The sequence below is a fragment of the Suncus etruscus genome, chromosome 2 (assembly GCF_024139225.1).
Source record: "Suncus etruscus isolate mSunEtr1 chromosome 2, mSunEtr1.pri.cur, whole genome shotgun sequence".
In the NCBI taxonomy this organism is placed as follows: domain Eukaryota; kingdom Metazoa; phylum Chordata; class Mammalia; order Eulipotyphla; family Soricidae; genus Suncus; species Suncus etruscus.
This window is the reverse complement of record NC_064849.1, coordinates 25,087,256-25,100,960: the sequence shown is the minus strand read 5'-3', so window position 1 is coordinate 25,100,960 and position 13,705 is coordinate 25,087,256. Positions and strand designations below refer to the sequence as shown.

The following is a 13,705-nucleotide window of genomic DNA, read 5'->3' as shown; positions in this document are numbered from 1 at the left end:
TGGCTTTGGATCTTTTCCTCTTTTCTTTTGGTTTTACAGATATCATAGTTTGTATGATTGCCTGCCAATAACATCATTGCAGAATTCCAGATAGATGGAAGAGAAGTATGATATATTTGTTGAGAAAAATTAGGAAAGAGAGCAGAAAAGTGAAAGGTTAAGTCTAGACTTCAATGCAACAAGAAATCTGTTGTAGGAAAGATGGCTAGAAAACTGACTCACAAGAAAATAAGCTCTGACCAGAGGTGATATATGAAAATGTCTCAATTAATCCAACAGGAAAACTTAGACATAATTGACCCGTAACTGGCTCTCACAATGCACAGAAATAACCATAAGTTATCATTTTCAGGATTTGTTTGTTTCTACACAGGGACAGAGTGACCTTGACAAAAATGGTGTAGCACGATTTATTGACTCTAACCAGTGGCGATTTACTAATTTCTGTCATCAGAGAGTTTTTACCTCTAGTGCAGACTAGGTCACATCCTTCGTGGCTGCCACAAGTTGCTTCTGATTTTCAGATACTATAATTTCTTTTAGAGGTTTTGGTGACAGCTCTATGCACTACTTGTAAAAGAATTATGCATCTCTATTATTCTGGCTATTTGTGTGCTGTCACGTTGGAGGAGATTCTATTCCTACCACAAAGTACCACTGACATCAAGTTTAGAAATGACACTGGTTTTAGCGAGAGAACCTTAGCAGAGACTTGAAAAGATAGTATTCAGTTCATAAGGTGATTTCTCTTCTCTTTCTTTATGAGAAGATGTCCAGGAGAAGTTAGGTCCTAGAATTAAAAGGATATATGATTCAAAGTCTAACTATTGCATAAACCAATCAAAATAAGAAACCAAAACTTTGTGTATATATTACTAATAATCTAGTATTTATGACAGCAAGATCACTTCATATTATTTAATAGATGGTACACTTTGTTTCATTTTAGCTATTTTGTCTGATTACTAGCAAAATTCTCCCTGGACATTTTTCTAGTTTGTGATATTTTTGTCTTCCTGAATGTTTCTGTAACTTGTTAACAGTTCTAACTATTGTTCTTAAATCTTAGTAGTTTCTAGATATATTATGTCAGAATTATCTAGATAGTTAAAAATGACATTTCTTTGACTATACTTAGATAGATTCTTAGCCAATACACATGTTGCAGTGGATATCTTCAATATGAACTTCAGGAAACCTGATATTTTATAAAGTCAGTTTCTTAAAGTACATTCAAGAATAACTTGCATGGTGTTATTAAAGACATTATCTAAGGGTTTATGTGACTGTGATTGGTGCTAGTTGAGAGGTCTTTGTGACTGTCTAGGCTCACTGAACTTGTTAGATTTCTGTGTAACTTTCCTATCAGATTTCCCATGATACTACTGGGCTGACACAACTACAATATATTGAGTTGTCTCATGGCTGTGAGATCCAGGATTTGTAGATTTGAAACAAATTTGGTGTCTTGGAATTTTGATAAGCGTAAGTGTGGAACTGGAGCGTTTTATCATAGAGAGTAGGGTATAGTTCTTGGCTGTTGCAATTTATGCACATAGGGAATTTGTTCCCACCCCAACATTCCCCCTCCTACACACACCCTTTCTGAGAATGTTATGATGGTATCAGCCTGGATTGGGCTACCTGGGAAGCATCAGTGGCCATGGTTTTCTTTTTGAACTTGGTAGGTAGAGGAGCAGGACTGTTTATTTCTGCAGGAGAGACTGTTGTTTTTGTTTTTCTAGTGGTGGGTTGGTTGTTGGTATGTCCCGTTATTTGTCTTACTAAAATGTTACATAGCACAAATACCATTACTATATGAAAGTTACAAGAGAAACAATTACAGAACTTAAACTGAATTCCTACATGTTCTGGAAACCAGAACCAGCTAAAATTTAGGTTAAAATAAAACAAATAAATGTATATCCTGAAGGACAAACACAGCAAGCTCCCCAAATTTGTAATATTCATACATTCATTCATACATACCATTCATACATGTTTAAGGAAGTCAGTCAAATTCTGTTCCAAAAAGAAATTTCCAGAGTTTTCTTCTCTGTAGTCTTATCTCCTCTGAGAGAATGTAGCTGCTCATATTATTTTATTTCAGTCACAGAAATAGGTTCCATTAGAGGGATATAGGGTGCTCCAAACAATTAATTCGGAAATAAAATAGGAGACTGATAAAATGTGCAGGACCTCCTAAAATTAAAGATAAGAGATAACTTGCTGAAGCCAATTTTTCCAGTAACTCAATTGCTGCTGATATCAAATGCATAAAATCACACTCAGTGATTAGAATACTGGGCATGAGATGACAATATAAATAAATACTTGAAATGACTTGTGTTCACTGGCCCAATAAGAGAAATATAGACACAGCTATGCAAAATAATTGAAGATAGTTAAATTAAATTAACTGAGTCATTTTCTATAAGAATGATCCAGGCCACAGCCATAGCACATTAAAGATGAATATTACCATATCAATCACATCATTCTCACACCCCCAACCCCACGGGTTCTGACTTAAATTCCTAACAATTTATTACAAAATACTCTTGTTGAATAAAATTCCAGTTTATTTCTAGATTTATGTTCCTTTGATTTGGTTCTATTGCAATAGGTTTTATTGAATCTTATTTAGAAAAATGCGAGGGCAATAAGAGGATGAAGTATGTACTTGAAAGAGAACTTAGGCTTCTCCAGTGTGGAAATAAACAAAGAAACAGAGACAAGAAAGCAAGATATGTGTTCCAGGAAGAGCATCGACTTGAAGAGCAAGCCAAAAGTTTCTTCCTTTCTATTTATTTATTATTTATTTATTTATTTATTTATTTATTTATTTATTTATTTTTATTATTTTGGTTTTTGGGCCACACCCGGTGATGCTCAGGGGTTACTTCTGGCTATGCACTCAGAAATCACTCCTGGCTTGAGGGGCCATATGGGATGACAAGGGATCTAACTGCTGTCTTTCCTAGGCTAGAGCAGGCAAGGCAGATGCCTTACTGCTTACACCACTGCTCCCCATGCAGTAAGTTTCTGATATTTGTCTTGTTTTGTTTATTTGGGGGCCAAACATGGCAATGCTCAGGGTTCCTGGCTCAGTACTCAGGAAACTGCTGCAATTTTGAGGGAACATATGCGGTGCTGGGATCAAAGCAGGCCAGCCACATGCAAGCAGGTGCCCTACCTGCTATATTATTTTTCCAGCCCTTGATTTATGTTGTGAAGAAAGCCCTAAAAGCAAAACTCATGAAATTCTTCATGGAAGGAAAAAATCTTCACTCAATGTCCCTTTAATTTTCTCTTGCTCTGTTATCCTTCCTTCCTTCTTCTTTCCTTTCTTCCTTCTTTCCCTTTCTTCCTTCTTTCCTTCTTTCCTTCCTTCCTTCCTTCTTTCTCCTTCCTTCCTTCCCTTCCTTCTTTCCTCTTTCCTTCCTTCCTTCCTTCCTTCCTTCCTTCGCTTCCTTCCTTCCTTCCTTCCTTCCTTCCCTTCCTTCCTTCCTTCCTTCCTTCCCTTCCTTCCTTCCTTCCTTCCTTCCTTCCTTCCTTCCATCGTCTCCTTCCTTTGTTCCTTCCTTCTTTCTTTCTTCATAGGTCGAACTAAATTTCAAGAGTAACTTTCTTTTCCCTTCCTTCTTTAATCACTTACTCCCCTCCCATCCTTCTTTATTCATTCCTCTCTTCCTTCCTCCCCTCTCTCCCTTCTTCCTTCCTTCTCACCCCTCTCTTCCTTTCTACCTTCCGTCTTCCTTGATTTTGTGCCACTGCTTTCTCCCTTTCAACTCCATTTTCTCTCCTTCTTCTCCCTATCTCCTTCCTTTGTATCTGGTGCCAAGATTACCATTTGCTGGTTCCCTTGCTACTACAATACACTCACCAGGTAGTAGAGTGGACATTTAGATGAGGGGAGAAATGGCACCCAGAGTCCTCTATTCACCTCTATTCTTGAAATCAGTCAGTCAAATGTGATACCTGTTTACTTTTTTAAGCACATCAAGATATATTGAAAACCAAAGAAAGCCATTGAATTTGAAATGTGCTATGTGGCTTTTTTCCTTCTTGAAAAATACTATTTGGCTAGCATCTGAGTACCAGGATACCTAGAAATCAGCATTGGGATTTCATAGTTCAGTCCAATGATTTTCAAAATGGAATGTAAAAATAGAGGCTGGAAAGACAGAATGGGGGAAAGTTGTTTGGTAATCATGGGCAGAATAGAATCAAGAATAGGCCCTGAATATTAGAGGGTATGACCATACTCCCACAACCCATCCAAACCTCCAATTTGTTCAAATGACAATAGGTGGATGCATGTTTTCTCCCTGCTCTCTTTTCAGAGAAGAACTCACTCTTGTGCACATGCTCCTGCCTACAACCATCTCTTCAGGCTCACTTACCTTGATGGCTCTCATTCTGCTTTCTCTACAGCATAGGTGGGGACGTGGGTCGAGGCCAGGACCCGTGGTGCTACTCGGGCAAGCACTTCGCATGGGCTTCATGACGATGCCAGCGCCTCAGGAGCTCGACTTCCCCATGCCTGCTCCAGTGGATTTTCCGTGAGGTCCCAGTCCTTGCACTCCAGTCGGGGGCACGGAGGAAGAGAGCAGCTGTGGCTCCCGGAGACAGCCCACCCCCCCAAACCTAAGCGGGACCCCAGCACCAAGCTGAGTACGTCTTCAGAGACGGTCAACAGCACCAGCACGATGGCCACAAAGCAGCGGGAAGGCCCTGGAAGAGGCAGAAGGTAATGGTCCTCATATCCATTCCCTGTACCCCAAGATCTTTCTCTCTTCAGTCCAAGGCAGCACAGGCCCTGGGTCTGCTTATCTCCCAGAAAATACTCGTAAAATGGAAGGAAAAAGTCACAGAAGGAGGGTAGTCCTTCAAATGATACCCCTTGAAGCATTTAATTTGAATTTTAGGAAAGGGAAGGTGTTCTATGCCTTTTCTTTTTTTTGGGGGGGGGGGCGCCGGGGTGGTCACACTGAGGGAGGCGCTCAGGGGTTACTCCTGGCTCTGTGCTCAGAAATCGCTCCTGGCAGTCTCCAGGGCCATTATGGGATGCCTAGGGATATGAACCACAGTCTATCCTGGGTCAGCTGCGTGCAAGGCAAAACACCCTGTGTTTGTGCTGCAGTACTCTCTCTCCAGCCCCCTGTTCTATGCCTTTTCTAATCCCCTCTGAGATTCCCTCTTTTAAGACATTGTTTGGCTTAACTGTTTATCTGGATTTTAGTTTTTTATTTATATCACTTGTCTAATTGTTGTAAAGGCCTGATGTGATTGTTAGGGTTTTTGTTTTTTTTTTTTTTTACTGCAGAAAAAACAAAGAAATCCTGTCATTCTTTATTCAGAATAATTTTTGTAAGCATTACTGTATTTTTTTAAACTATAGAGTTAGGCAAAATTTTGTGCTGTCAGTAACATATGCATATATGCATATGTATTTTTTTTATGTTTAATCTCTACATCAGTCTAATTCCCATCTGACTTATATTGCCCTCTATGAAAATATACAGCTTTTGAAGTCTTCATGTAGACCCACTGAAGATAAGTGGAGGTCAGATCTTCCCAACTCTTTAGTCTTGAGATGAACAATAAGGTCTTGTTTTTTTCTTTGTAGCCACAAGACTTTCTTACTGAATGCAAGACTCATCTCTGCTTCACTATGAATGTACCCTCAGATTTCTATGTACTGATTGCAGAAAATGCTTCCTTTACAGTATTACCAATAGCCAACCTGAGAGCAGGTTCTCCAGGCCTCACTGTCTTTCCCTGTGTCCAACACTGGTTTCTATGAGTCCTGATGAATCAAGTTGTACAAAGACACATAGCAAGTAATGAAGCCAAATGTTTTTTTCTTCTTCCTTAATTAGAAGGGCCTTATTTGTCACAAAAATTCCCCAGTCCACTATGAGCCAATCATCTTCTGGTCTGGCTTTTAAATATAATCCCAAGCCCTAGTTTATGTAGCTGAAGCATGTTCCATTATTTCTATTCCCCTTGTTTCTTCTTCCTGCTATATCTAGAAGCCAAACACCATTGAGTTGAAAGTGAGAATCTTCAGTTACTACTCGATGGTAACAAATGCATGGAGATGAAGCTAATTCATCCATTTTCCAGGGAACATCTCACTTATAATTGAAAAAATATTTCTGTGTTGTCTTGTCCAGTATATCTGTAATTAATATGTATGTGTAGGAATGCTATAGAATTTATATCATAATACATTTTGCTTTTCTTCATATTTTCACTTTTCTTGTAACTGCATTCCATGGCATTCATTTAAGAAGCTCCTTAAGATTTTAAGGCAAGGGTTCTCATCATAGCAATTTATTTATTTCTTTGATTGGTACTTGCTTGACGTGTTCCAGTTTTCTTTTGTTTGTACAGAAATTCTGTGATAAACATGTATATGTTTCTGGTTATTTGTTGACACTTTTTCGTAGATTTGAAATTTTGATCCTTCTATTTCCATAATTGAAGGTATCAGTTTCAACATGTGACACATTAGATACTTTTAAAAGAATTAAACTGGTGTTTTATTTTACTTATTAATTATTAATACCCACAAAGAGATATCTTTTGTAGATCGTTTATATACTTATCTATTGTAGCTATAACATATGGTAAGAATAATGCTAACTTTTACTGTACCCTTCACCACCATCAAAATTAGTACAATCATCCATCACTATCCTGATGTCATTCTAGCTTGCCTTTCATCACCCTTGCTCTTCCCCCACCTTTTGGTAAACTTTTATTTTTTTTGTTTTTGTTTTTTGGAACACACCTGCAGCGCTTAGGGGTTACTCCTGGCTTTATGCTCAGAAATTGCCCCTGGCAGGCACAGGGGACCATTTGGGATGCCGGGATTCAAAACCAATGACCTTCTGCATGAAAGGCAAAATTCCTTACCTCGATGTTATCTTTCCAGCCCTCTTTTGGTAAACTTTTTGAAATCAGTGGCCAATGTTTTGCCATTGTTCATATATTGTGTATTCCTATTTCCTTGTTCTAATACTCTATATACCACTAATGGGAGATATATCTAATATGTGTTACCATATTGTTACACTAAAACATGATATCCCTCAGTTACATATACAGTTACACAAAACTACAAGGTTTTCTTATTACCTGGATAGTATTCCATTGTATACGATATACCACAATGTCTTTGTCTTTATCCATTCATTTGGATTTGGATTTTGGAATTACTTTTGTATTCAGGCTATTGATCAATGAACATAACTATGCACATACATTTTCTTTTTTTTTAATAATAATTTCTTTATATAAGCACTGTGGTTACAGAAATATTCATAGTTGGGTTTAAGTTACAGAATGTCTACCACCCTTACAGTACAACTTTCCTGCTACCAATGTCCTCCATTTCTCTCCCACTGCCATCCCCTAACTGTTTCTTGGACAGACATTCTTCTATCTCTCTCTCTTTCTCACTTTCACTCTTTTTCTTTTCTAACATGGTGTTTGCACTACTGTCAATGAGCTGGTGCACACACCTTTTTAAATTAGTGTTTAGTGATGTTGAGAAAGAGGCCCAAGATGTGAGATCTCTGAGTCACATGGAAGTTCTGCTTCTTATTTCTTTATTTTTCTGCTGAGGGTGATATAAACCATGCTATGCTTTCTCCTGTAATAAAAATTCATATTGCTGATTCCAAATGATTAAATAAGCAGACAGAACACAGTAAGTATATTCTCTATTTTTCCAAGTGGATTTAAAGAATATAGTAAAATATACAGCAAGGACATAGACAAAAACTTGGTGTTATGAGGTTCTTTTTTATTTTTTTTCTCTTTATTTGAATATCTTGATTACATAAATGATTGTGATAAGGTTTCAGTCATATAAAGAACACCCCTCTTCACCAGTGCAACATTCCCCGCCACCAATGTCCCAAATCTTAAACAATTTGCCCAAACTCCTACCCCCTCTTCAAAAAGGAAATCTAAGCATAAATAATAGCAATTTCTAATCTCTGATCCCCAGATATCTTGGAAATTGCAAGAGCAACAGAAAGAGAAAAGGAAGAAAAATTATACTAGGTATATTTTAATTGGTTTGAAATTTAAGTTTTAGTGGGAGAGGATATGCTTGTATAGACATGAGCTCATGAGTTTGACCCCTAACACTGCTCCAAATGTCACTGTAACCCCAAAGGCCCTGTTTCTGTTTCCTGGTGTCACATAGGTTGTGCAACATAATTGTGCAAGTTCTAGTGAGTACCACACCAATAGCATGTGAGAAATTTAGGTAACTCTCAGCCATTACAAAAAACAAAGGAAAATAAATGGTTTGAAAATTCATAATAATATGTAAGCATTCCCTTCCTACACAATGTTTTCATCTGCTAAGAGTTTAAAAAATCATGTTCTGTGTCTAGATGCTAATGTTTGAATCATTATTTGTTTTATATGCTTTTCTCTCAGTTTTGTTTGGGTTGTATTTTGGCTCATTAATTTTAATTTTGTTTGTTGATAAGAAATAAAAATGTAGAATGTTAATAAATTTCAGTTGAGTTTTAAAGTGTCAAGGATTGAAACGATTTTAAAAATAACTTGGGAAAAAATCCCTTCAAAGAGCTTGAGCCATAGTAGCACAGGAAAGGTGTTTGTTTGCCTCGCATATGCCAAATATAGATATTTAAAATATTTTGTATTGCCAATCCTATATAATATCAGTAAACTGAAATTTAATGAGTGTGTTTTATCACTTTTTATCTTTAAAATTTATAGCAAATATATATGACAAAATCTTAGTTTATCTTTTCTTTATTCATTAAATGTCAGCAAAATAAAAAATATTATTCAGTGGCATTAGAATGATTTCCATGTAACTTACTTCTACTTAAAAAGGGGATTATGATTTTCCTAAGGATAAAAGTATTAAGTATTAAATGAGACTTTTAGCAGAATCTTTCTTTTTCAGGATAGGAAAAAAATATTCATAATGAGGAACACCCACACCAAAAAAATATCGCATATCATTTAAAGTAAAAATTTAATTTTTAGAGAGTTATAATTTTGTCTCATTAAAAATAAACTATTTTCTACTTGTGTTTTTGATTTTCTACAATAATAGTCTAGCCAATTGTGCATCAGAGAAGAATCACTGGCTGTGTGATAAGTATTCTAATTGCAGTTCTTAATTGCCTCCATGTGGTACCTGCCTTAGTTCAAGGAAAAAGTGAGGGAAATAAAAAGATTTAAGAGAATTGTTGATGCCTTCCAAACACAACTTTAGGAGCTAATGAACCTCTATTAGCCTTTCCTGGTTCTCAGAAAGAAACATACCCTGTACCTCAAGGTCATCATCTTAAAAGACAATGCAAAGATACAAACTGTACTGGGAGCACAGACAAGGAGAGAGACTTGTAAATAGTGTCTTGCATTCCTAACAGAACAGAGAGCCAGTCAAAAAGAAACTACTGGCATGGAGAGTTAGTATTCCATGCCTTGCTAAAAGCTGACCCTAGTTCGATCCTGGGTACACATGGTCCCTGGAATAAGCTAGTTGTATTCTAGAGGTTCTGCATCACTGCAAGGTGTGATCCTGGAGACTTTTGTCACTTGTCATTTCCCAGGGCAGAAAAACAATGCATCTATGGGTGAATTGCCTGGAGGGTTCTGTAGGCCTCCTGAGAATCATTTGGGAATGCCAACCACCCACCAAAATCTGCTATGTACGTAGATTAACTGTTTTAAATATACAGCCATCAGTGGTCCTGGATAGCATGCAATTTTGATTTGTTGCACCACATGTATTAAAAAATTTAATAATTTACATGGAGAAGATCTACCTTCTAGACTTAAAAAAATGACACTGTAATCTGGGCAGATGTAGAAGTACTTCTCTGGGACAATTATTTTTTAGTAATATTTTGATAAAAATATAGTATAATGAAAAAAACATTTTTCAAATAAATCTCAGGTACCTCTACCCTTAAGTGTTCTTGAAAAATAAAGACATTGTATTTTTATTTGTTTAGGACCCTTATCAGTAGTATACATGTGTGTATATATGTATATATGTATGTATGTATTTATATCTCCCTCTTAAATTACACTCAACTCTTTCAGGATTATTTCTGAGAAACAATGAAAGGAACTCTCCCAACTTTCCCAACTCAGATGGCTTTCTTCAATTCATAACTAGAAGCAAGGACTGATTTAATGGAACCATTTCTATAAAGCAGAAAATTTGGCATGGTTAGCCCTGTGATTTTTCTCCCCCTATAATTAGTTATTTAACTTTGGGAAAAACAGTTTAGCACCTTTGAGTAATGTATTTTCTGTGCAAAATATAGTTGCTACTGTTGCGTTATTTGGTGTTGACAATTCAAAAATGCCCAAATCTTTATTTTAAAGCAATTGAGGGCTTCCAAAGCAACCTGTGAGCTTTTGAGAAGAAACAAATAAAAAGGAAATTGAATGTGCTTTCTGTCTTGATTTCCAAATAAAAATGAGTAGGTCACAATTTAAACTATCACCCATAAGGGTTTACCATACATGAATAAAAACATTGATTTTGTTTTTGTTTTTTCTTTTATAAACTAATCCATGTTTTTAAATATGTATAAGATATTTACCAAAAAACACTAAGATTATGACCTTTTTAAAAATATTTTGGGCACATCTGGTGTTGCTCAAGGGTTATGCCTAGCCTCTGCGCTCAGAAATCACTTCTGGTAGGCTCAGAGTACCCCTATGGGATATCAGGGATCAAACCCGGGCTCCATTCCGGGTCAGTTGCATGCAAGGACAAATACTTTTCCACTGTGCCATCACTCTGTCCCCTCAAGATTAGGTCTTTTTACAACACATCATAAGGAGAAAATGAGCCAAACATATAATAGCTTAGAATCTGGCATTAAGCACATTTTCAATAATCTTGGTCCACTTTGGTTTTTTTATTTATTTATTTTTTTTAATTTTTACTAGTTTTAAGCAGGACCAGATGACTTTCCAAAGCTACCTGGCCCAGAACTTTGAAACAAATGGGATTATAAAACCTTGGACAATTATGTCCTTAATAAGCTTCCTAAGTATCTGTGTAATACTTCAGAATTAGTTTTAGCTCTCCAGATAGTGGCCATATCCCCCTTAGAAATGAGTTCATTATTTTTTGTTTGTTTGTTTGGCTGGCTGGCTGATTACTTCTGGCTCCTGTGCTCAGAAATTGCTCCTGGCAGGCTCTGGGGACCATATGGGATGCCAGGAAAATGCCCCCTACCACTGTTCTGTTGCTCTGACCCCCATGGTTCTATCTTTCACCGGATCAAAAGTGGCTATTTTGGTGACATTTTGAATGAGTTATATAGACAGTATTTTTCACCAACCAAGGCTATTTGACTTTCTATGTTGCTATTAGAATATTTAAGAGGTCGCTTGGGTAAAAATAGAATAAATGGGGCTAAAGTGATAGCACAACAAACAGGCAGGGTGTGTTTACTTTGCCACACGGCTGAGTTCAGGTTTGTTCCCAAGCTTCCCATATGTTCCCCTGAACCAGCCAGGAGTAGTTTTTGAGTACAGAGTCAGGAGTAACACCTGAGCAGCAGAGAGTGTGGCACCCCCCAAAATAAATAAATAAATAATATTGATTAAAATTATATGAACCTATTCCAAGGCATGAGATTAGGGAACCAACCAGTAGGACAGGGACCCACTGAAGGAGATGAGATCAGAAGGGAGCCCACAGTGGAGAAATTCTGAAAAATTCTGCTCTTGAAGACTGTGATTTTTCTGGTTTAAGCCATTTGGGGGGGGGGTTGTCACATAATGCTTCTCTTGACAATGTTCTTTCTAACCTGTTGATACTTGACTAATAAAAGAAAGGAAGTTGAAAACAAAAATCTTGAGTTCTTTCTTAGTTTGGGATTTTCAGTAATGTCCTCTTACAGTTTTCATCTGAAGGATAGAGAATATATATGTGTATATATATATATATATATATATATATATATTAATATTATATAATATATATATAAGAATGTGGCCATATATATTGCCATATTCTTGGATTTTCTCTTTCCCTGGTGACAAAAATCACAAGGGCCCTGGGCTTGCTAATGGAAAAGCCATTTGTCCAATCAGGCATGGCCCTCCTTGGAGATAGAGTTGTGTGTCCCCAGTGTGTGATATTTTTCTGATTATACCCTGAGGTCCATGAGTGAAACAGTTTGTAAATCAAGTCAATCATGTAACACATTTTTAACTGTCTTTGGCATAGTTATTGATTCAGGTCCAAAGAATTATTCTTCCTCTTTAATGATTTCACTAAGTATTGTCCTATTAAGAGTATAGTTGAGGCTCATTTGTCACAAGCTTTCACAATACATCAGAGAATGGTTGTTCATGTGGGTTGGTACAGATGGATCCTTCCACAGGAGAGCAATAAATCCAAAGGCCCTGAGGCATTTGTGATCAGGGCATTGATTTTAAGTATATTTTCTTGTTGTGTCGCCATGTTGGAATATTTTCTCTGCCTTGTAAGAGATGTATTTTTTTTTATGTGATACTGAAGAATTTTGTGAAATAATGCAGCAAGTTATCAAATTTTTCTTTGCTAATTTTGTAAAGGAAATTAAAAACAGGGATTGAAATCTTTCCTTCCTGAAACAGCCTTCTTATCTTTTTTGTCTTTTTTTTTTATCACTTCTCTATTCTCTTAGACCTCTTTCTGAAACACAGATACAGAAAGAATTTCAAATGAATAAGGTTTCATAGCCTTCTATCTTTTAATAGATATTTTCCTGGCTTAACCCAGTTCGATCCTAATCTTTCTAAGATCCCATCTCAAGGAGTTGATCTGATCTTTTTCTATTTATTTTTAATTACATCTTAACCACTTAACACATCACCAAGCACTTACAAGTCTATTTTTTTAAACTTTAAAAAATAGTATACTATTCTTATGCTTATATTTAATTTTATGCACTTATCCAATAATGGTAAAGATTTTTTTAAGTATCAAATTCAATAAAAGCCTGTTAAATAATGGGATGAATTCATTCCAAGCTACATCTCCAATTGAATGACTTTCCCAAGCTCCGTTTTTGCAATCTTTTCTCCTTTTTTTTTTTTTTGGTTTTCGGGCCACACCCGTTAGATGCCTCACGGGGTTACTCCTGGCTACGTGCTCAGAAATTTGCCCCTGGCTTGGGGGGAACCATATGGGACACCGGGGGGATCGAACCGTGGTCCTTTTCCTTGGCTAGCGCTTGCAAGGCAGACACCTTACCTCTAGCGCCACCTCGCCGGGCCCCTCTTTTCTCCTTGTTAAATTAGATTTAGAAAGGCCTTCTTGGATGTTTCTTTCTCAATTGCCTCAACTCTCATTTGTGTCCAGTTCATAACACATTGCTTCTTTATTCTTACCTTTTACCATGCTTCTGAGCCTAGCACTGATTCCCCATCTCAATGGCATGCTCTCTGTGCTAATACTTTTTCTTCTTATCTCTAGCATAATTAGGACTATCAATAACTCTTAGATTTTTTTAAGTTCTCCAATTCTGCTTCTTTGTGTTTTATGCATGGTTCCTTACAGATTGTTTTCTTTGACAACTCACTCTAAATATTCTTTGAGTCAATCTTATTCTCCCTGTTTCTCTAATGATGTTATCTCCAAACTCTGTTATTGATTCTTATCCTAAATGGCAAACATGGC

At 36.7% G+C, this 13,705-nt stretch overlaps 1 protein-coding gene across 1 annotated transcript in view; it reads left to right on the top strand.

Moving 5' to 3' along the window:
- Positions 1-13,705, top strand: part of NYAP2 (neuronal tyrosine-phosphorylated phosphoinositide-3-kinase adaptor 2) — a 282,724-nt gene that overhangs the window by 118,208 nt on the left and 150,811 nt on the right. Inside the window, 6 exon segments of the mRNA XM_049768157.1 lie at positions 4,438-4,493; positions 4,496-4,530; positions 4,533-4,589; positions 4,591-4,638; positions 4,641-4,718; positions 4,720-4,753. Of these exon segments, the coding sequence (XP_049624114.1) occupies positions 4,438-4,493; positions 4,496-4,530; positions 4,533-4,589; positions 4,591-4,638; positions 4,641-4,718; positions 4,720-4,753 (308 nt within the window).